Source organism: Macaca nemestrina, chromosome 6 (genome assembly GCF_043159975.1).
Source record: "Macaca nemestrina isolate mMacNem1 chromosome 6, mMacNem.hap1, whole genome shotgun sequence".
In the NCBI taxonomy this organism is placed as follows: domain Eukaryota; kingdom Metazoa; phylum Chordata; class Mammalia; order Primates; family Cercopithecidae; genus Macaca; species Macaca nemestrina.
This window is the reverse complement of record NC_092130.1, coordinates 113923212-113947705: the sequence shown is the minus strand read 5'-3', so window position 1 is coordinate 113947705 and position 24494 is coordinate 113923212. Positions and strand designations below refer to the sequence as shown.

Here is a 24494-nt window from a genome sequence, read left to right as displayed (position 1 = left end):
AGTGATGGTCTTCTTTTGAAAAATGTCTCATGTCCTTTGCTCACTTTTTAATGGGATTATTTGTGGGCTTTGTTGTTGTTGTTGAGTTGTTTGATTTCCTTGTAAATTCTGGATTTTGTTCCTTGTCAGGTGAATAGTTTGCAAATATTTTCTTCCATTCTGCAGGTTATCTCTACACTCTGTTATTTCCTTTGCTGTACAGAAGCTTTTTAGTTTCATTACGTCCCATTTCTCTATTTTTGTTTCTGTGCTTTTGAGGTCTTTGTCATAAATGCTTTGCCTAGACCAGTGTCCAGGATAATTTTCCCTAGGTTTTCTTCTAGTATTTTTATAGTTACAGGTCTTACATTTTATGATGAGACGTAGGAGTCCAACTTTGGTCTTCTGCATGTGGCTATGCAATTTTTTGAAATTTATTTCCAAAAAGGACACCATTTATTGAAAAGGGTGTCCTTTCCCTAGTGTATATTCTTGTGAATTTTGTGGAAGATCAGTTGGTTGTAAATGTGTGGCTTTATTTCTGAGTTCTCTGTTATGTTTCATTGGTCTATGTGTCTATTTTTATACTAGCACCAGGCTGTTTTGGTTACTATAGACTTGTAATATAATTTGCAGCCTGGTAATATGATGCTTCAGCTTTGTTCTTTTTATTTATTTGGATTGCTTTGGCTATTTGGGCTCTTTCTTTCGTTCCATATGAATTTTAGGATTGTTTGTTCTAATTCTGTGAAAAATGTCAATATTTGGATAAGGATTGCTTTGAATCTGTGGATTGCTTTGGGCAATAGGGTCATCTTACTTACATTAATTCTTCTGATCCATGAGTATGGGATATTTTTCCATTTGTGTCATCTTTAATTTCATTCATCACTGTTTTATAGTTTTTTTGTAGAAATATTTTACCTCCTTGGTTAAATATATTCTTAAGTATTTTATTTTGTTATTTGGTACTTATTGTAAGTAGGATTTGGTTCTTAGGTAGATTGTTATTGGCATATAGAAACACACTTTTTGTATGTTGATTTTGCATCCTGCGACTTTACTGAATTCATTTATCAAATTGAATCACTTTTTGGTGGAGTCTTCACGTTTTTCTAGATGGAAGAATGTATGATCCGTGAACAGGGATAATTTGACGACTTCTTTTCCAATTTGGATGCCTTTTATTTACTTCTCGTGACTGATTACTCTGACTAGGACTTCCAGCATTATGTTGAATATGAGTGGTGAAAATGGGCATTCTTGTCTTGTTCCAGTTCTTAGAATGCTTTCAACCTTTCCCCATTCAGTATGATGTTGACTGTGGGTATTTCGTATATGGCCTTTATTATTTTGGGATATGTTCCTTTTATGCCTAGTTTGCTGAGAATTTTTTATCATGACAAGATGCTGCATTTTACAAATGCTTTTTCTGTGTCTATTGAGATAATCATATGTTTTTTGTTCTTTATTCTGGTATCACATTTCTTGATTTGCATGTTGAACAATCCTTGCATCCCTGGTGTAAAATCCATTTGATCATGCTGTATAATCTTTCTGACACACTGTTGGATTGGATTTGCTAGTATTTAAAGAGTTTTAGGTCTGTGTTCATCACGGATATTGGTCTGTAGTTTTCTTTTTGGCTTGTGTCCTTGTCTAGTTTTGGTACCATACTGACATTAGCCTTGTATAATGAGTTAGGGAGGATTCTGTCTTCTGATTTTTTGGAACAGTTTCAAGACAATTCGTATTAGTTCTTCCTACATTTGGTAAAATTAGGCTGTAAATCCATCTGATCCTGGGCTTTTCTTTGCTGAGAGATTCTTTATTACTGATTCAGTCTTGCTACTCATTACTGGTCTGCTCAGGCTTTTCTGTTTCTTCTAGGTTTTCTAGTTTTGGGGCATATAGTTGTTCATAATAGGTCTCTGATCATCTTCTTTATTTCTGTGGTATCAATTTTAATGCCTCTGTTTTCATTTCTGATTTTATTTATTTGGTTCTCCTTTTCTTGGTTAGTCTATCTAGTATAAACATCATTAATTGCCTGAAAAGTGGTATACTGTGTATATTTTTATTCTCCTTGATTTTTTTTCAATCAACAGTATGTCCTGGATATCTTTCCATTGTAATGCATAGAGAAGCTCCACATTCATTTTTATGGCTGCATAATGTTTCTTGGTAGGAATGTTGAAACTGATGCATATCAGGACAAAACATCTTTTATTATTTAGAGTTTTTCTTTCTTCCATTTTGATAACTTGTCATGAATTCCCATTCATTACTCTCAGGGAAAAAAACTAAGCTCCTCGCCAACCAAGGCACTCAGTTGACCCTGCTTTTCTCGAGGATTATCTTGTATTACTCTTCCTCTCATCTTCTATCCTTGGGTTGCATAGAGTGCCTTTTATTTCTTCCATGCACCATGTTTTTTCCTGCCTAAGAGTTATGCTCAAGTTCTTCTCACATGCAGATCCTTCCCTCCTTTCCTGACCTTTAGTTCATTTTTAATTAGCTTTTAATCCACTTAAGGCAAGTCTCACCTCAGTGCCATTTCATCAAGGTATGCTTACCCTAGCAATCCAAAGCCAGAATTCTCTAATGATAGTCTTCCATCACCCTGCCCTGTTCCTCTGAGCAGTTATTACCATTTATTATACATTTGTATATATGATTATTAGATTGATATTTATCTCAAAAACTTAAAAGAGTGTTTTTCAAATAGTGGGTGGCCACCCCGTTATAGGTTGTAAAATCAGTTTTAAAAATTGTGACAAGCCATCTTTAAAAAATGAAATAGAATAGAAAATATTGAGCCTCTGCTTATAGTAAGGACACTTTCTTTCATCAAATTTTTGCAGATTAATTATGTAAACACACAGACACATAAACATATTAGGCATGATGTAAAATATATTTCTTATTGTGGGGTCTTGTTCAGCAAAATTTGAAAGCCTCTGAACTAGGTTATAGATTCAGTGAGGACAGGAATTCTGTCTATTTTGTACACTATTCTATCCCCAAGTCTAGCAGAGAGGCTGGCACTGAGTCAGGCACTCAGTAAATGTGTTGACTGGCTGAATGAATGAATGAACATATACTTTTGCAGGCAGGCTCAGGGACCCACTGCCTTCCTCTACTAGGGACTAGTAGACCCTGGTTCTAAGCAGATGCTAGTGATTATTTCTTTGGTTAATTGAGTCTGCTTTAGATCATTAGAAGACAGGAAAAGTAATACAAAACCACACCTACAGATGTATTTTTTTAAAGGGTTGATAAGCAGATGAAACACTGAGGATGAATGATTTTTAGATCTAAATTTTTTATATATTACTTTTGAAACTTAGACCTTAAAATACCATTTTATTTTATTGGCAAATAATGAAACAATCTACCTGCCTAAATATCTGGGTAGTTTTAAAATTTCTAAGGTAGTCTTTACACACAGGGCTTATTACATAGCTGTTATCTTTGTGTGTACTTCAGCAATAAAATATTTATGCAGTTTGGCAAGGTGATACTACAACCTGGTTTAATACAACAGCTGCACTGCCTGTTCCCATGTGGCTTGATTTCCCTTTTTAATCTTCGGTTTTCTGCAACTAAAGACTTATGTCAGCATGTAGTTTATACAGCAGCAGATAATGGTGAAAACTTATTGAATTAACATAGTAAAGAGAGAAATACTCTGCTGAGTTAACTTGTCTCATATTTTTCTAAAGTCTTTGAAAAACATTTTTTCCAGCGTGGCCTACACAGCTTTATAAACATCATGTATTTACAATGAAACACTTTTGTGAATTTGATTTTTTAGAGAACCTATAAACTCATATCCAAAGATAATAGTCTCTGAACCTAAAAAATAGGAATATCTCAGTTCTAAAGTAATCTGCATTTGGCTTAGCACAAATCAGGAGAGTTCTGGAAATGAGAGTGATCCTTGTATTTACTTTGTCATAAATTTGTATGTATAATTGAAATTGAGATTGAATTAAAAAGTAGGCAAAAAGAGTCTTAATCCTTCTAGCACAGAGTTTTTATCTAGCCTGTGTGTTATTATTTTTCTTTCTATTTCTAGGTGCTCCCGATCCAACAGCAGGTGCTAGTATAGATGATGAAAACTGCTGGCACTTAGATGAAGAGCAGGTTCAAGAACAGGTTAAACTGTTCCTTTCCCAGGGCGGGTACCACGGATCAGGGAAGCAGCTTAATTTGCTCTTTGCAAAGGTATGATTGTCTATTTCTAAAGAAATATTCTAAATATATACATATATAGGGACTATCTAAATATGATCATGTCTACAATAGGATAAAGTCTCTTTTAAAAATTAAAGAACAGGGTCTAAGTTAGTTGACCAATAGAAACTTTTGTATTGTAATGCAAGCTTTTTTTTCCCTTAGGTGATCTTAGACAAGATGTGGGACATTTTTGTCTCTCCCAGTTCCTATCAATAAAATGGTGATAATTTATACAGTTTTGAAAAACCTCTTACAATAATAAAAGCAAAATAATTAACAATGTTATTCAAAATGCCAGTTTTTCAAGTTTTTCCCTTTCTAGTTGATTTTCCCAAGAGAACATAGTTTTATAATCCCTAAAATGTGCTTTAATTATTTAGTTTAATAATGTCAGTATCTATAAGTTAATTTCAAGAGCTTGAGTTTTAGAGTCAGATAGATCGCAGTTTAAATCCAAGTTCTAGATCTTTCTAAGTATATAAACCTTGACAAATTATTTGTTAATTTTCTCATCTAGAAAATTAGTTAATAACAACATATTTCCTAAAATCATTGTGATAATGGTGTTAAATGATGCTGTCTGCTGTTCATCTCCATCATTAAAAATTGATGTCTCAAGAATTTAAATTATCTTGGTCATAAGTTCCTTGTGAGTGGAAGCTGTGTGTTTTGCTTTATACAGAAGTTTCAGTATCATACACAGATTTGTAAATACCGAATAAAATGCTTTTTGAATAATATTAAATCAGTATATTTTCATTGGGGGGTATAGTCATCATTATGATTAATGTATTAAAGTTGGTTTTAAGGGAACAGATAACTGTTCATTGATGCTTTTGTTGAATATCTTCTCTAATACTTGTTATAATTAAAAGGTTTTTTTTTTTTTTTTTTTTTTTTTTTTTTTTTTTTTTTAGTTCAAAAGAATTAGAGTAAACCCTGTTACTGGGTATGGCCAGGAATAGTGTATTCTGCTTAATCAATACCATGCTTATAAAGATTTATCCTGTATACCATATGTAGATTGACAATTTCCCCAGAATTAGATTACAATAAAATACATTTAACTCTAATACTACTTTACACATGATTTAAGCATTCTTTGGTGATTCACAGGCACTTCGAACTCATGTCATGCCTCCGTGTCAACAGTCTGAAAATTAATTACCATTAAGCTATAGATGTACATGAGTGCTGGTTACATAGAGAGTTCTGTTTTATATACTGAAGAGTAAAGTGTTTATTTTCATTGCTGTTGCTGCATAATAGGTTAGAAATCTACCAGAAAAAATAAACATTAAATCAAATCCACAATACTAATAATGTAAAAGGGTTAGTATATTTAGATGCACAGGAAGTATTTCATATATTCTTATGTTAGAAACAGTTTGAAAGATGTATTATTAGACTGATCTGCAGTTGTTCTTTTTATCCCTGTATATTATATATACATTATATATGCCATGTGAAGTAATAGCAACCTCTAATTTTGGAATTAGCATAACTTGAAGTTAAGACAGATACAGGTTCTGATCCAAGCTGTTCCCCTTGTCCATTGGGCAAGTTATTTTACTTCTCTGAGGCTTGGTCTTATAATTAATAAAATGGGGATTATAATCTGGCCTATTTTACATGGTGGTTGTGAAAATTAAACAGTAAGTATAAATGTAAAACTCTTTAACATTGTATCCAAAAAATGGCAACTCCTTTTCTTTGTCCATCTTCACCTGTTAATGAGTTTTTAGTACTTTGATATTAGGAACAAACTCCTTTATAGGAATACTGAAGTAACGCTCCTGGAAGCATAACCTTTGTGATTCAGGGTAGAAGTGCTTTTGAGTTCTTTATAAAGCTCAAATTCTAAAGTAGGTGAGGAAGTTCCATTTCTTGAGGGTACAGACATCAGGCAGGATCTATTTTAGATTTGGGCTGCTTTATTGAGGATCTACTATTTTCTCCTTTCCTTGCCTTTCACATAGATCTAGAGAGTCCTGAAAGAAGGATCAACCACCCCACCTTTTCTACTGCTTGTGACCTTGCTCCAGTAATTTCTTACAGGGAAATTACAGCTGAGATTCTTACTTATTGAATACTTAGCAGTACATATTTTTGGAGTGGATGGATTCATTTAGGGCTTCCTGCAGAGAGGTTTACCCTTGTGTTTCTTTTTTCTTTTCTTTTATTTGGGAAATGTAGCACAAGAGTAATGGACAAAGCTTAAAGTTCCAACTTGAGAGGCAAAGTTAACTTATTAGATCTGTGGTTATTATTCTGCTTCGTGGATCACTCATATAGAGCAAGAGAGTTCTTGAACTTAACAGCTCTGTCAATTTTCTTTTACCATTGCAATAGAAGTATGCTGCTGCTCTTTATATAAAAAAAACTTAAGTGAGAGAGAACCTTTATGCAATTACTAATTTATCTCAAAAATTGAAGGACTTGCACAACTGTGAATATACTAAAAACCTTTGAATTGTACAGTTTAAATTGTGAATTGTATGATATATGAATTATGTCTCAACAAAGCTGTTCCTAAAAAAACTAAAGGCCAAGTGTTATTATTATACACATTATCAGATCTACTTAGAATATTTCTTGAGTTCTCAGTGGACTCTGCATTAGGCTCTGCTTCTCTGATGGTAAGTATAATCAGTTGGAGAGTCAGGAAGGTGCTCCATTTTTGTCATGTTTGTTTTGGTATTGTATTTCTTTAGGCTAGCAAAGTTATGGCATCTTACTAAAATTATGGCATCTCATTTTATGCAAGGAAACAGCAGCACCTTGCTTAAACCTGTTTTGGTAAACTAGGTAGGTTCAGATACCTGTTCCCAGTGACAGATTTTACCTCTGTGGTTTGTCAAAGCATGAATGCCTACTTTGTTGGAGTGTAATCTTGAATCACAAAGTGTACTTGGTTTAGATAAGAGAGATAATTTGAAGGAGAACTGGTAAAGAAAGTTTCGGAAGGGCACGGTGGCTCAAGCCTGTAATCCCAGCACTTTGGGAGGCTGAGACGGGTGGATCACGAGGTCAGGAGATCGAGACCATCCTGGCTAACACGGTGAAACCCCGTCTCTACTAAAAAATACAAAAAAGACTAGCCGGGCGAGGTGGCAGGCGCCTGTAGTCCCAGCTGCTCGGGGAGGCTGAGGCAGGAGAATGGCGTAAACCCAGGAGGCGGAGCTTGCAGTGAGCTGAGATCCGGCTACTGCATTCCAGCCTGGGCGATGGAGCGAGACTCCGTCTCAAAAAAAAAAAAAAAAAGGAAGTTTCTACTGGACAAAGGAAACACGATTTACTCACCTTAATCAGTGTGTAAGACCCAACCAGAACATTTTTGGAATTGAGAGCATTTTTTCTTCATACGGATTCTAAAGTGTAATTCAAAATAATTAATGGTCATTTCTTTGATTAAATTGCTATTTAGAGTAGGGAATGGTTTTAAATTATATATTTTGTTTGCTTAAGAGGGCTGGTGTGAAGGCTTGACCCCTCCTGCCCATCCCCCACCACACACACACACACACACACACACACACACACACACACACACAGAGAAACAGAGAAAAGTGGTGGTTTGTCTCTTGTGTTGCTGTGGGGTTTTGTTGTGTTTTTGTTTTGAACAATTTTCCAAAGGTCTGTTTTTCCCCACTAGGTGCGGGAGATGTTAAAGATGAGGGACTCCAATGGGGCCCGCATGTTGACCTTGATAACAGAGCAATTCATGGCTGACCCTCGCCTGTCACTTTGGCGGCAACAAGGCACTGCAATGACTGACAAATACAGGCAGCTCTGGGATGAGCTGGGTAAGCATGTTTCCCGACAAATTACCATTGATTTGCATATGGATAAATGCCATAGTCAGATGTTTCAAGAACATGGTGGTAGTATTGCTGAAGAGAGAGCTGCTCATACATGGAACATGTTGCCAATATATAGGTTAGAAGCATAGGAGGATTTAGAACTTGGGCTGGCATTTACAGAAAACAACCTTGGCAGAGTTTTGGGGGAATTGCCTGATCTCGAGGAAAGTTAAGTGCAGGAATCTCCCTTTAAGTATTTGGGGGGAAAAAAAAAGCTGTATTATTTTAAAATAGCAGTTTTATATGGTAGAGCTGGCTACTTATTTCTAGATTAATATTGTAATCAATTCAGCTAAAATTTAGTCTTCCCCCTTCTCCCCACAGTGGAATTGTTGAAATTAGTTTGGATATTCATTTTATTTTTGGCTGCTATAGATTTAAATGAACTGTTGATCCTCAGAATGGAAAAATACAGCAAATTCTAATATTTATTGCTTCCGAAATTCCTGGTGGTTAAAAATACAATTATAGCAAGTGTTCAAAAAAATGAGAAATCCACTAGTCATGTTCATTAAAAGAATACTGGGAATTTTGTTTGGATGAGTCTTGGTACCCAATGTTCTCCGCTAGGGAAATAATGAATGATGTGTTCATTATCTTGTCTTTTTATTAAGAAATCTATAAGTTACACCTGAAATTTTGACAGATATATCAGTGTCTGTATTAATTTTATGAGAAGTAATGTTGTCTATATTTACTAGAAGATCCTAGTCTCAGTGAAATTTTTCTTGGCTAATGATGGACCACATCATGCTGATTGATCCCAGGTGTAGTCTAAACCAAAAGATGCTGTCATCTGTGAAGATACCAAATGATCATAATCAGAAGGGGTATTTGAGATTAGCCGTTTTACAGATAAGGAAACAAGTCCAGAGAGGTTAGGAGACTTCAAACATGACACTGTATAATCTAGGGTTATGCAGCAAGTTGGTAAAGGATTTGACACCAGTATTTCCTTTTTACTATTAATAGGATATACGTTCAGAAGTTGGCTGTGGACAAGTTCACTACTTGTGAACTATTAGATATTTGTTGACTTTTTCCCTGGCAATTTTCTTAAGTATCTTGTAATAACTTAATCTTGCTGCTTTCTTTGAGTCTCCTAAAATAATAGTAATGCCCTTTCCCCCAATCAAAATATAAATCAATCTAACTACAATAGATAGTTTCAATGTATTAGAATGATGTTTGGGGACACAGTGTGGTGGTTAGAGAACACAAGTATAATGCATGGTTTAAATAAATATTTTCATAAAATCCTGAATGTTTTACTCTTCAAGTAAATCTTTTTCAGTTTTGTAACTGTAGTACAGACTAGATTGGTTAGATGGTTTATAAAGTAAACAGGATTAGCATTAAGAAAACTATAATGAAGGGGATCATTTAAGGAAAAATTACTGAATTAATATTAAATGAATGCAATTTTACAGAGCTTTGGTACTTAGAGAAACTTAGAATTACAAATGACTGGTTAGGAAGAAAATAGCAACTAAATTTTTTGGTTACCAAAAAAGGTACTGGTGGTACAGTCGAATAAAATTTGCAGTGTTCACATTTAATTCATGGTCAAATTTCACTTTTCCAAGTGGGTTTTGAAAATTACGTACCTTAACCCTCAATCAGAAGTATAAATTTCTATTAGGTGGAAGTTTCCACCAGCTGATTCTAGTTATGCCCTCTTATGGACTACTTTCTAATTAAGGACCAGGCTTTATACAAATTCTTTTATTTCAGTCCAGCATAAAGACCACAACCTCTTGTCCTGTGTGCCCCCCACCCACCACCCCATCATTACTAGACTGCTAGAAATTCTCCTATGTACTCTGATGGCAAGCAGAGGTCACTTGCCATTTTAATGGGGTCTAAATTCTGTGAAGAATCTCACGTAGAAGTAACAGTAAGTATCACATCTTAATATTCATTCACCAAAAAATTAACTAAAAGTTGCTTCTGGACTACAAAAGGAAAGGCTTTTGCTTCTTAATAAAATGGGGCAATTTGACTTTGTGCCCCTACACAGAGCTCACATTGCTTCAAGGCTCTGCTTTGGAATTAAATGCTGAGCACTGCCAGATGCCAGACATTGAGAAGAGGCTGAGTTTTGTCGGCAAATGGGATCTGCAAGTTAATTGGTGTTTTCTGCAGGCTTCTGGCTGTGAAATGAAATTGGAAGCCCTTTAGCCACATGGATAATACAGGACCTGAATACAAATGTCACATGTCACCATCAGGACCCACTGTGAGACAATAGTGTTCCCACTCCAACACCGCGCCATTACAGATCATTTAAATATGGGGATTACATTTAAACTAAAAGCCCCATTTGCCTTTTACTGCAATTTAAATGTCCTCTTAGCAAAAGCTAAGTGACAAATTAAATGAAAAAAATGCCCACATTTTTAAAGCTGTAATGCAAAACAACCTTTTATTGCTTCTCATGTGCCACGAATGAATCATTATACTTGTCAACCCTAAACCAAGCCATAATTGGAGCAGCTACTGTTATCAAAGTGGGGCCGCTCTGTGACAGCTTAATAAAGCTGAAACTGTTAAATTAAATCTCAGATGCTTAACTCCTTAGCAGTGGTGGATTCATTGGGTCCATTTCTGGCAGTGGCCAGTACACCAGGAAAAAAAAAAAAAGATTCCTGGCATGAAAGCCTTAATCTGATGCAAGTGTACAAGTGAGAGTATGCTAGCCAAGTAACTCTGCTTCTTGGCAGATGGATTTGGAGCCATCAGATTGTCAGCCAGAAGATTACAAAATCTTTTTCATACAGCCCAGTGTCCCCCTCCCCAAGATTTAAAATTTCCTGCTTACATGTGATTTATGAAAATTTAAGTGTTGATGTTTTAAAATTAATTGTAAAAGTAACGTTTATTTTAACTTTTTCTTTCTTTCAAGTGAATATATGAAAACTTATTTGTGGTAGCCACAGGCCCAATTTCTTCCCCCCATGCTCCAGCTAACAAAGGGACTGATTATTCTGTTTTTCTTTTCTAATATAAATGCCTATGACATTCATTTGGTATGAGTTAACTTTTGTGATTTACTCCCTGATTTTCATAATGTAGTATGAAATAGGTACAGATGCATACTCTTAAGATCCTGTTTATTGCATCTCATTTGCAGATACATTTATCTTGTACATGAGTCAGTTTTTCAAATATTAATTTTACTTTCTCTGCATGATGTTCATTTTCCCAGACATACGCCAATGTTCGCAAGATGAGTAATGTTGTATCATAATCAGCTATAAGAAAAGGTATATATTAAAATAGAAAGCCCCATTGTAATGGTAGAGGTTGTACGTTTGATAGAAGCTACATATTTAGTAGAATCTATAGAACACACACCTCTTGAATTACATTCTTTATTCTGTGACATGCAAATTTTCTGGAAAGCAGATCACAGAAATAACCTTTGGATTTCAAAGAACAACCCAGTGCTGATTGGGGGTGAGCACACCTACTGTTAGCTGTAATGGCTGTCTGTTCAGCACACTTAATTACTGCGGGGGTCTAGGGATGAGGGGATATACTGTAACCTCTCATCTGTGTTGATGGCTCTCTTTTCTTAAATGTATTCCTAGACTGCAATTTTACTTTGCTTTATAAAACTATAGGTTGTGGCTGCCAGTCTATTAAAACCTAATTAAAATGAATGTCATTAGAGGAAACAGTTAAATAACACTTAATTACAGTTTTATCACAGGGAAATATTCTTAAATTTTTATTTTCAATTGTTACATAATATGTTTTTCCCCAAGTTTTAAACACTTAACTTTCTCTCAGAGCTGAGTCACGCGCTTTGCTTTCTAGCATATAAATCCTGTTTCTTAGGGAGAGGATGGGCTGCCATTGCAAGAGCCTTGCTGCGCTGAGCTTTGCTCATTCAGTTCACGAGAACAAGGTGGCATCTCTCGAGTTCTTTTCACGGCTTCTCATCTGGAGACCTACTTCTGTGTGAGCAGAAATAGCCATAGTTAGATTTTTTTTCTAGTTTGAATTTCATTGTATGATTAGTTTGACCACTTGTTATTAAGCAACAGCTATAATGTTCCTTGGTAGGGTACTAGATAGATTGAGTGGTATACAGATTCAGTACACTTAGAATTAGAGTAAATCTAACTGCGTTCGGCAGTAGAGAACACAGCCTACCCTTTGAGACTGTATTTTTTGAATTAACCTGCTCCGCGGACCCAAATGCTGTTCCATCTTCCATCCCAGACTCAAATAGTGATTTTTCTGTAACCACCTACATTATTCTTGAATAAGGAGAAAAACATATGCTTAAGTCACACATTCAAAATGATACTTTTAAGTAATTTAGGACAGTCTCTGTGTACCAGAAATAAGATTCCAAAGACTCTGCTTTACTCTGCTTTATAGGTAATTGTGGATAAATTTCTGGGGAATGCTGTCTTACATCTTTGAAAGCAGGAGGCTTAATAACTGCCCCCACCAACCACCCCCATCCCTGTTTTGAGCTTCTTACTTTGGTTGAGTTATTCAAACTAACTCAAGCTTGCCACATTTTAAAGTTGATGGTGGTGAATTAATGGCTAAGGAACAACTGCTTCTTTTTGAGAACTACAAAGCTTACCAAAATGGTTCCCCATATACATAGTTCCCTCTTTGCTAGTACCACGAAGAAAACAGCAATTGCCAGAGCTCCCTTGCAGCAAAAAGATGTCAGTACACACTTGGTAACTTCCAAATAGCTGGAAGTTCAGAATGTAATTCTAATGAACTACATATCAGGATTGCTTGTCATCTACCTGTTTGTCTTCCCTGGGCATAAGGAGAGTACAGCTTTCCCACGACATACCACTGTCAGTGCTATATTGTTAACCTTCTTTCCAGAGGTCTTCCTGTGGTCTCTCTATCAGTGTGTATGAAGCACTTGCTATGTCTAGAGGAGTAGATGTATTAGTTATTTGATTTTGGGGTAGTGATAGTAGCAGTCATCAGGAGGGGGTAGAGAGATGTAAACATTAGGAGATGTGATAAATAAGAACAGCCAAGAATGGATGAAGGAGAACTTTTATAGAGTAATTTCATTACAAATTAGTACAAAGGTTTGTAGAAACCAAATTTAATATGGTTTTATAAGATGTTTATGGAGGTGTGTTGCAGGGAAAAGTAGTGTGACTACTCCAGAAAAAAGAAACAGCCTGAACAAAGACAGCAGTGGGCTCTGTGGAAGAGAGTAGAGAGCCTTCAAATTCATTATCAAAAATGTTAAGATTTTCTATCCAACCTTGCTGTTCTGTGTTGTTACTTAAAAGCAAAAAGGGAGATGGTAGATAGGTATCATAAAACCTGGATTTTTGCTTTATTTCTCATTTTGGTCTAGCTGCTAATGATAACATAGTTGCCAATACTTATTTATCAGGAACTGTGCTAAGCACTTAATGCATGTGTTGTTTTATTTAATCCCTGAAACAATCCTGTGAAATAGGTCCAATTATTTGCCCTAATTTTACAGCCAATAATACTGAGGTTTAAGGAGGCTAGATAACTTGCCCGAGGTCACAGTAGCAAAGCAGGAATTTAATCCCAGTGACTTCAGAAACATAACCACCAGACTAGACAATGTCCTCAGTTTATTATTATTATTATTATTATTATTATTATTATTATGAGACAGAGTCTCGCTCTGTCGCCTAGGCTGGAGTGCAGTGGTGTGATCACAGCTTACGGCAATCTCTGCATCCCGGGTTCCAGCAATTCTCCTGCCTTAGCCTTCTGGGTAGCTGGGACTACAGGCGCACGTCACCATGCCTGGCTAGTTTTTTGTATTTTTAGTAGTAGAGATGGGATTTCACTACGTTAACCAGGCTGGTCTCGAACTCCTGACCTCGTGATATGCTTGCCTCAGCCTCCCAAAGTGTTGGGATTACATGTGTGAGCCTCTGCACCTGGCCAGCTTATTTTTAAACGCTATTATATGCCTCTCTTTCAGGTAGTCTCTCTAACTCGGAGCAGAGCAGGGGCAAAGCGAAGCTCACCTAGTGGGGAATAAACCCTGTAAGAGCTGCCTGGCCTGGTCTGCCTAGCCATGGTACCGCAGTCCTGACTGCCATAGTCAGCTGAGCTTACCTAGTCTAGTCGCCCATTTGTACCCATGTTTACAGGGACCCTCTAACTTCAGGTTCTTTGAGAAAACAAGCACGTGGATGCCATAGCCAAATACATGCCATTGATGGAGAACTGTATTAAATAATAAACTTCAGCTTATCGTAAATACAGATACTGCATGCTGTAGTATGCGGTACTACTGTATGATGGAATACAGTGAAATTTGTATCCCATTTTTTAGTCCCTTTTGGTAAGGAGCTGGTGAAGACCCTTAGCTCATTGTCTTTGCCCTGGCCTGAACTAGGCCCTGATAATGACCATAGAGTTGCCAACACCAGTTTATCTCATATGCCCTGTAGGCTCTGCAGACCCCTTCTTGACATAAGCTGTCCTGCTGGGATGGGGTTGTATACTGTGGTCTCAGTTTCTGCCTCTGTCTGTGCCGTTGAGAGATTCCTCTAAATACAGAGGCTTGGTCAATTGTATTGCTGAGAAGGCTTTGCTTCCCTCCAGCACTGTTCTCAGAAGGCTCATCTGCTTCTAGGTCCTCATTACTGGGTCCTGTTTTCTTTCCCTGTGCTTTCCTACTGCTTTCTGTCTCTTAAAACTCAGAACTCTATTCTTGGGTCATAGACCTCGGAGTTCTGCCCTGCTGTGGGGGTGGAAAAGAGGGGTTTATTTTCTGCTTCTTTAAGTAAACAGAGTAATCTCTTGTTTGGGTCAGAAGTAAACCAAAAGAGAGAATGTATGGGCAAACCTAGGATAAATACTTGCTGTGTACTGCTATCAACTATCCTCTAGACCGTGGCTGCTAGGGTTTAATTATCCATTCAGTTCCCTGGATAGGGAAGAGTGGAAATAAAGAGAAAAACTTTAAAATACGAATTTAAAAAATAGATTCTCAGGATAAAAGAGACTTTACAGGTCACTTGATCTTATGGTCTAACCAATTGTAAATTCTTAGTAGTATCCTTTGTCTAAACTGTTTCTGTATAGAATTAGATAATTTGTAACAACACTTGAGATTCACCTCCTTGTGTGTTTTTATGAAACCTTATGCTAAACATAGAGCATGGAGATTTGGTGAGGAGTTAAGACGCACTTTTCTTTTCGGCTCATTGTAATACACTTGAGTGTTACTGTCTTATATATGTTGTGTGTTAGTAGCTTTATTTGTATCAAGAATGGGTTCCAGGCCGGGCGCGGTGGCTCACGCCTGTAATCCCAGCACTTTGGGAGGCCGAGGCGGGCGGATCACAAGGTCAGGAGATCGAGACCACGGTGAAACCCCGTCTCTACTAAAAATACAAAAAATTAGCCGGGCGCGGTGGCGGGCGCCTGTAGTGCCAGCTACTCAGGAGGCTGAGGCAGGAGAATGGCGTAAACCCAGGAGGCGGAGCTTGCAGTGAGCCGAGATCGTGCCACTGCACTCCAGCCTGGGCGACAGAGCGAGACTCCGTCTCAAAAAACAAAACAAAAAAAAAAAAAAAAAAAAAAGAATGGGTTCCAGTTACTTTCTTTTATGTCATCTTTCTACTTACAGCATTAGTCCATTGACAGTAGATACTCTTCTCACATTAGTGGTTAATAGGAATGTCATAGCATTGGTATAAGGTGTCCTCTTCTTCCTCACAATTCTTAGAAAAGTTCTCTCCCTACTTTTCCTGTTTCCTAAGAGACAGTACTGACTGCACTTGCCTTCAAGAAACATCCACCAATGGGAAATCTGACTAGGGAAGTCTCCTTACTAGGCTGTGGATCTAGAGAGTACTATCATGGTAGGGTGGAGGGGGAGAGCGAGAGTGAAAATGAAGCAAGACAAGCCGGGGAAGAAAATTTCCTTTCACCTTTTCTTACCGTGAAGTGGCAGTGTACAAAAATTAACGAGGTCTGAGAAGCTTCATTTTAAGCCATCTGGGATTCCCAGGGGCTTCACAGAGAATCAGGGATGCCAGGAGCAGGAAGGAAAGAAGTAGAAGCAAAGGGAAGGCTGAAGCAGCTCCTTAGGCAGCTCTGTGTATGTGCCAATATCAAGCAAGGTGCTTTGTAAATGCTATCATAGTTAATTTAAGCTTCATTACGCTCATGAGGGGGAGGAAAACCCAAGGAAGTTAGAAATGGTTGTCCTTAGAGGGGTGTTCAGACACTGCCCTGCAGAGTCCCTAGGTTTGGGGTCAGGGGGAAGAGAGTGCTGAAGGCACGAGGCAGATCCTTCTCAATCAGAGCAGTGTGACTTTACCACATTACTACTAGAGTTTTCATCAAGATTATTCTGGAGGAAAGGATTCCGATACTATATGCATGCTTGATAATCACTATCTTCAATAGGCTTTTAATAGGTACTCTTATTAGACATGTACTAAAGCAGGGGTTCCCCCATCCCCGGACTGTGGACCAGTATCAGTCCTTGACCTGTTAGGAACTGAGGGCGCACAGCAGGAGGTGAGTAGTAGGCAAGTGAGCATTACCACCTGAGTGCCACCTCCTCTCAGATCAGCAGTGGCATTAGATTCTCATAGGAGCACACACCCTATTGTGAGCTGCACATGTGAGGGATCGAGACTGTATGTTCCTTATGAGAATCTAATGCCTAATGATCTGAGTTGGAATAGTTTCATCCCAAAAGCATGCCCCGGCAGCCACCCCCCCACCCCACCACCTCTGTCCCCAGTCCTCATACGTGGAAAATTTGTCTTCCACAAAGCCGGTCCCTGGTGCCAAAAAGGTTGGGGACTGCCATACTAAAGGATTACTTTTTTAAAAATTTTTATTATTTTTATTAATTTTTGAGATGGAGTCTCACTCTGTCGCCCAGGCTGGAGTGCAGTGGCGCGATCTCAGCTCACTGCAAGCTCCACCTCCCGGGTTCACGTCATTCTCCTGCCTCAGCCTCCCGAGTAGCTGGGACTACAGGTGCCCACCACCATGCCCGGCTAATTTTTTTGTAATTTTTAGTAGAGACAGGGTTTCACCGTGTTAGCCAGAATGGTCTCGATCTCCCAACCTTGTGATCCGCCCGCCTCGGCCTCCCAAAGTGCTGGGATTACAGGCGTGAGCCACTGCACCCGGCCGACAAAGGATGACTTTTTAATTTATATAAATAGCTTTCTCCTATATACTTTAGGGGAAGGCAAGACGGCAAAAGATTTGCAACAAGTGAACTTTTGTGAGGCTGCTTGTAAGCTTGTCTGATAATTGTATAACATCGTTTTCGTGTTTTATTTTAAAATTCCGAAATTGATATAAGAAAGAGACTCTGTATAGTAAAATGCCGGAGTCTTCTGACATTAACTTGCTTTAGGGAGTTAATAACTAGTCTTAGGGATATTTTCTTAGACTTTGATCTGGTGACAGAATACCCAGGGTCATGATACTAGTTGTCTGAAATGTGGGTAACTCACTCAGTTCTCTGTGCTTTCTGCTGCAAAGATAACCTTTGAAATAGAAAGCCAAATCTCTGTGATTTTAAGCTATGACCAACTGGATTAATAAATTTCAAAATATGTTTCAGCAAACCTGGAGAAGAGTGTGAGAAGCATTAATAAAGTAGGAATCAGAGAGGGACTTCGAAGTGGCTTAGATTGGAAACCATAGTCTTCCTTTGTGTATGATCAAGGGTTGAATGAGTTGGATGGGAGAATTCCAAACACGGCACTTGGGTCAAATACAATCTTGGAATGGAGAGAAAATCCTGTTCGGAAGAATACTTCCAAAATGCTCCCAAGAGCACAAAGTCTGTTTCCCCCCTGCCACTTTGAAGATGAGATTAATATATCCAGCAACCTGTTCATCAGAACAGACTGACCATGCGCTAGAAGATGTTCTTTGCATTAGGGTCATATGTAGATCACATAATTTGAAAGATATACCTGTATGTTTGGAAACCATTAACCACTCATTGTATTTAATAGTATTATCGTCAGTTATTGTCTTTATTGGCACATTTAAACTAATATCGTATCCATCCTTTTTAATCCTCTTTTTATTCCTGTATTAATGTCCACTTGATAATCTTACCCCTTTTTTCCCCTCCTTCCCACAAATAGTGAAAGTAATTTAATTTAAAGTTATTTTTCCTATGAAGGTGAAAAAGTGTGCCTGATATTATAGTTGATGTTCGGTAAATATTTGTGAATAAAAAAGTGAACGAATAATTGAAGTGTAATGCTGACACTTACTTGGAAACATTAAGCAGTTATTTTTGGTGTACTGAAAACAACGATTGAAAGGTATTAATCTTTACTGAGTCCTCCATTTTCTTCTTCTGCTTTATCTGGCCTTCTCCACCCATGTGCGTGATATTCATGGGTGCGTGTGTGTGCCTGAACACACACATGCGCACTGAAATACAAACAGTTTAGAGTACAGAAGGGCAATGATTCCCGCTTGCCATCAATGCTGCAGGTAATCTGTTGCATTAATCAGCCAGCCAGTGGGAAATGCATGGGGAGTGATTATACTATCATACACAATACAATCAGCATGAAGCACTTGTCAAGACCAATACATCAAAGTTTAATTCAGTAATAGAATGAATTAGAGCAAAATGAAACATTCTGTTCTCTAGGAAACCCAACACCCATCACAGGTTCTTTCTGAACTCCACAGAAAAGTCAGTACGTTAAGAAATTGTTTTTTTGAATAGAATTACAGTTCCAATCTGACGAAATATTGCAAGCCAGTTTTCTTAGAATTTTTATACAAATATAGTGCTAAAGTGTCTGCAGTATAGATGTCCTGACCATCAGCACTCTATACTAATAATCTTTGGTAAATATGATTATTTTTTAGTGGACTCTTGATTGTCTTTTGTCCTAAATTGGTTCTCCATGACAAATGAATGGAAGGGAGTTGTACCAGTGGCTCAGGGAAGCACTTATGTCTAAATATGGATAGTGGACATTTGAATAGGAGACAAATTAACAAGAATCTGCTGGTTTATAGTGCCCTTAGTTGTAGGCTCTGCTACTGTGGAGCTTACTGTCTAGTCAGGAAACAGAATAAATAAATGAAAAATATAAAGCAACCCTGGACAGCTTAAGACAACTATAGAAACAAGGTTAATATAATGTAGGACGTGTTTTGGAAAATTTTGGCAATAGATGTAATGCATTTTATGTATTAGAATAAAATAAGTCACTATTACAAGTCACTATTATGTGTCAGTTGAGTCTTCTGGAGATAGAGTTATATAGACTTTGGAGTCAGGACTATTGGATAAACCATGAAACTGTTTATGAACAGTTTCTTATGTTTCTTATGCTTAACTGGCTAAGTTAAGCAGCCAGTGCAGAACACATGGAAAATGTTCTTGCAGGTTACCACAGTTCACATTCCTTCAGCTATTGACTGTCCTTTTGCCTTTTTGTATCTCAAAATAAGAAAGCATCTATCATTCTGCCTTTTTTCCCTCTGATTTAAAATTTATTTATTTATTTATTTATTTATTTAATTTTAGTTTCTCTTTATCTCTCTCCTTCCCTCTCTTGAAAAGGAGAAAGGTAGTGAGAGGTGGAGGAGGTGGCTCTGGTGGCCTCCTATAGAACCTGGCTTCCAGTGAGGTCAGGCTGTTTTTGATGTATCTTGCATGTTGACCGACTGCACCGACAAATCAAATGGGATGGGAAGATTACATATCAGATAAGGGCCACAGGTTTATAGGGAGGAACATTATCCAGGATGCCAGTTAATTGTTTAGGAATATCTATGATTTATTTTCTTTCTTTCTCTTTCTTTCTTTCTTTCTTTCTTTCTTTCTTTCTTTCTTTCTTTCTTTCTCTCTCTCTTTCTCTTTCTTTCTTTCTTTCTTCCTTCCTTTCTTCCTTTCTTTCTTTCCTTTCTTTCCTTTCTTTCTTTCTTTCCTTTCTTTCTTTCCCTTCCTTCCTTCCTTCCTTCCTTCCTTCCTTCCTTCCTTCCTTCCTTCCTTCCTTCCTTCCTTCCTTCCTTCCTTCCTTCCTTTCTTCCTTCTTTCCTTCTTTCTTTCTTTCTTTCTTTTCTTTCTTTTCATTTTTTGAGATGGAGTCTCACTCTGTCACCCAGGCTGGAGTGCAGTGGTGTGATCTCAGCTCACTGCAAGCTCCACCTCCCTGGTTCATGCCACTCCTGCCTCAGCTTCCATAGTAGCTGGAATTACAGGCGCCCACCACCGCGCCTGGCTAATTTTTTGTATTTTTAGTAGAGATGGGGTTTCACCATGTTAGCCAGGATAGTCTTGATCTCCTGACCTCATGATCTGCCCACCTTTAGCCTCCCAAAGTGCTGGGATTACAGGCGTGAGCCACCGTGCCTGGCCGATTTATGTTCTTTCTTGACAACAAACATTTGGTTATTTTACTTTAGAATTTTGTCAGAACTTGGTTAAGTGATAATCAATTGTGTGCCATTTAGCTAACAGTTTTGCCATGCTTGACTGGAGCAATCTCAAGAATTAGTTTTGCTGTATTCCTGAGGTTTTATTTTGAAATTTTCCTAGAAATGTTTTAGTGAATTAAAAACTGGCATATCAAATTTAAAGGATAATGTGTTCACCAGTTAAAGTTATTTTCCAGGCCGGGCGCAGTGGCTCATGCCTGTAATCTCAGCACTTTGGGAGGCCGAGGCAGGTGGATTACCTGAGGTTGAGAGTTTGAGACCAGCCTGGCCAACACAGTGAAACCTGTCTCTTCTGAAAATACAAAAATTAGCTGGGTGTGGTGGCGCACGCTTGTAATCCCAGCTACTCTGGAGGCTAAGGTAGGAGAACCCGAGAGGCAGAGGTTGCAATGAGCCAAGATCGCGCCACTGCCCTCTAGCCTGGGCAACAGAGTGAGACTCTGTCTCCAAAAGGAAAAAAAAAAAGTTATTTTCCAAACATAGGATGGCTGACATATTAAGACAGCATTGTACTGAGAACAATACTATAATTAGGGTCACAATTTTAGTGTGGTTTGACCCAAGAAATTTCGTGACTGTAGTTTTGCTAGCACAACTAATTATGCCAGTGATCACCTATTTGTGACTGCAATTAGGCATTTCATGGCCTCTAAATAAGTATAATTAGTTAATTGGATCATGCATGAAATTCTAGACTCTTACGATAGCCTCTGAGAACAAAAATAAATATGATAAATATTATGAATTGTTTAATAGCCGTGGAAGCCTGGGAAATACCAAAAGTGATTGTTTTACTTTGCCTGGCATTACTTCATAATGATAAACGTAATAAAAAGTAGAAATTAAACTTTCCCTGTAATAATCTTTGTTTTTCTGAATTTGAGATAGAAGAAAGGGAGCCACTTGCCTTTCTTATTCACCTTTAGAGAAGTGATGCTGGTTGTACTGCTCCTCAGCCCCCACTGGCTGCTCCCCACTTCCCACTGTTGATGGCCCTGTGCTTTCTCCAGTGATATTATACACAGTTGTTTTCCTGGGATATATGGAGAAGACCAATATTTGTCAGAAATTCCAGTGGTATCTTTTATAGAAAGTGTGTAGCTTTTAATTAATCAATTCATTGTTCAAAAAACCCCACAAAAAGTACAGCTTTTATTTTAATTACTGAGATGATTATGTTAACAAAAAATCCATGAAGGAGAAGGAACTTGAAAAACAAGTTTTATTGACGGTGGGGGGTAGCAATGAATAGCTGATTTATTCAGTCACAAATCATAATGCTCTACCCAGAAACACACCCCAGCAGGCAAACAGCATACATGTGCATTATTCCAGAAGTGCTGACACTGACTTAACTCTAACAGAGCCAATCGCAATGTTTTCAGAGAAAACAGATTTCTTCTGACTTGAATAATCAGTCTTGAATCATAAGTTGAGCTTTTATTTATCTACTGTTTCAATCTACAATGAAATTACTTATCTCCTTTGCCTGTCAGTCTTGAAAAATGCAGTTTTCTTTTGTTAATTTAAGCTATTTCTAGATGGAGATGTGTAAGTTTTTGTTGGACGTGCTTTTGTACCTATGGGAGAGACATGTTCTAAGTACTTAAGAACATGTGGTTAAATAAAGTACAGAGTTTATTAGCTCTACATTTAAGGATACTTCATAATTTCAGATGATAATATACTATTTATATTATATGCTAAAATATGAGGAATGGAATGGTGATTCTGTCAAGACTAATATCATTTATTTTGGAATTCATATATACGTAACTATACATACACATACCAACTTACAGAAGAACCTTCTGACCACATAGCTAGATCGAAGGTTAAACACCATAATGTTTAAGAATATTGGTTTTAGGGGAACACGAATCTTAGACCAGATCCTGGCTCCCTTAATAGCAGCACCATTTTCTACTTCTCTCTGCACATCAGTTTCCTTATCTATAAAGTGGGTTTCTTTTTAATGTGAGGGTGAAGTACAGGGTTAGTGTGAAGTAAACATTCAATAAATGGCAGCAATTATTATCGGGTGAATAAGTGTAGATGCCACTCACTTTTAGAAGTATGTTAGTGGAATTAAGTGGAGCAATCTTTGCACCCTAAAGACATTCAAAATTTTAAATGTAGAATCTAATTAGAAATCCAACATGTGTTACCTGATATTGTTAGGATTTTCTTTGAAGAGATAAAATTAGCATACAAACCAGTGTTAAATATCGCAAGGTATATTGAGATACCTTTTATACTATTAAATTTTCATAATGACTTCTTTGTATTGCTTGACTTACAACTCTTCTCATATGATGAATGGTTTGTTTGAGTTTGATTATTTTAACTAACAACATTCTTATACTCATTTGCAAATAATTTAATTTTCTATTTTGTAATCTAGCAAATTTATAATCTTTTTTGATAACTGTGATAGGCTAAAGACGGCCACAGATTCTTTACTAGTAACTGTCTCATGAAGATGTGAAGTCTTTGTTCCCTCCTTTAGAATCTGGGTGATTTTTATACATGTTTGATCAACAGAATATATCAGAGGATATCTTGGGCCAGTTCCTGGGCCCAAGCCTTGGGTGACTGGCAACATCCACTTCCCATCTCTTCAAAGATCTTGGAGCCCTGAGTTTCTATATATAAGAAGTCTGGCTCTCTTGAGGCTGCCAGGCTATCCACATGGACAGGCCATATTGACACAGGGTGAAAGGGGAGAGGAGAGAGAGAATTTCTAACTTACAGAATTGTGAGATATAACGATATATTGTTATATTAATTAAGTTTTAGAGTAGTTTTTAATACATAACAAGAACAGTGGTTATAAGTCTGACAGTACTTCATGCTTCTTCTAATGGTTATTCTCCAAATGCTAGTAACCCCAGAAATGTGAAATATAATGATGTGTAAAACTGAAGTTCTATTATTTCACCTAATCATAGCCCTTGAATTGGACTAAGTTGGATGTTTGTCAATATTATAGGAAAGAGTATAACACAGTCTTAGAGTATTATACATTTTCATTTTTCATAATATTTCATTTACAGTAATTCATCATCATCTTCAAACTCTTATGTAAGATTTCACATGGTTTGACTTCTTAGATTTTTCCCCAAAATAAGTTCTGATAACTTTAAGTTCCTATAGAAGATTATGGAACCTGGGCATTAAAACTAAAACGGCAGAGTGGATGGTAGACTAGAAGTGTTTTGGCAAAGATACTATGGGAGCTGGTCCAGAGAGAGGGAAGCTGAAGGAATAGTACTCACAGGCTTGAGATTACCATGGACAGAGAAAATGTTCAGTAACCCTGTTGGGTTGGGGATGTGTTTCAGAAATGCCTCCTGGTGGGAGTAGGTAAGGATGCAAGGGATAATCCAGAAGCTAGGTGATGCACACACCAGTGATTTGAAAATTGCCAAAGCATCTCAGACCTTTAAATCACTCTCTTTGCCTGTAGGCCCAGACTAGAGTCCTGGGAGCTAGAGAGAATAATGTCTATAGGAAAACAAAACACATTTAAAAGTCTCTCATTGAAACCAAGGGAAAAGGAGAGATTGAAATGTGTTTCAATGCCAAGCGGAAATTAATTGTTCAAGAACTCATCATTACAAGTTTCAGAAGTATTTAAAGTTACTGATTTTTGTTTAATATGTTGTCTTGTTTTATTTTATTAAATGTAAAATACTTATAAGGGTATTCAGAGTGATTTTGAGTGATTCTTTAGTCTGAGCACTCCAATTCTGTTTTAACTGTTGATTCTCAATTTCTTCAACGTCCAAGTCTTTGATCACAGTGGTTTGCAGGAGTGCACCTTTTGAAGCTGTGTGAATTCAACATTTAGCAAAAACACTCAAGTCTAAACAACCCAATGAGGTTAGAAATTATTGTTCCTATTGATTAAATGAGGGAACTGCCATCACCGAGAGCCTCAGTGTGTTGGCC

General features: G+C 37.4%; 1 protein-coding gene across 1 annotated transcript in view; it reads left to right on the top strand.

Moving 5' to 3' along the window:
- LOC105499451 (zinc finger SWIM-type containing 6) overlaps nucleotides 1-24494 on the top strand; it is a 216310-nt gene that overhangs the window by 154980 nt on the left and 36836 nt on the right. Inside the window, exons 3-4 of the mRNA XM_011772006.3 lie at nucleotides 4061-4209; nucleotides 7877-8027. Of these exons, the coding sequence (XP_011770308.3) occupies nucleotides 4061-4209; nucleotides 7877-8027 (300 nt within the window). The remainder of the gene's footprint in view (nucleotides 1-4060; nucleotides 4210-7876; nucleotides 8028-24494) is intronic.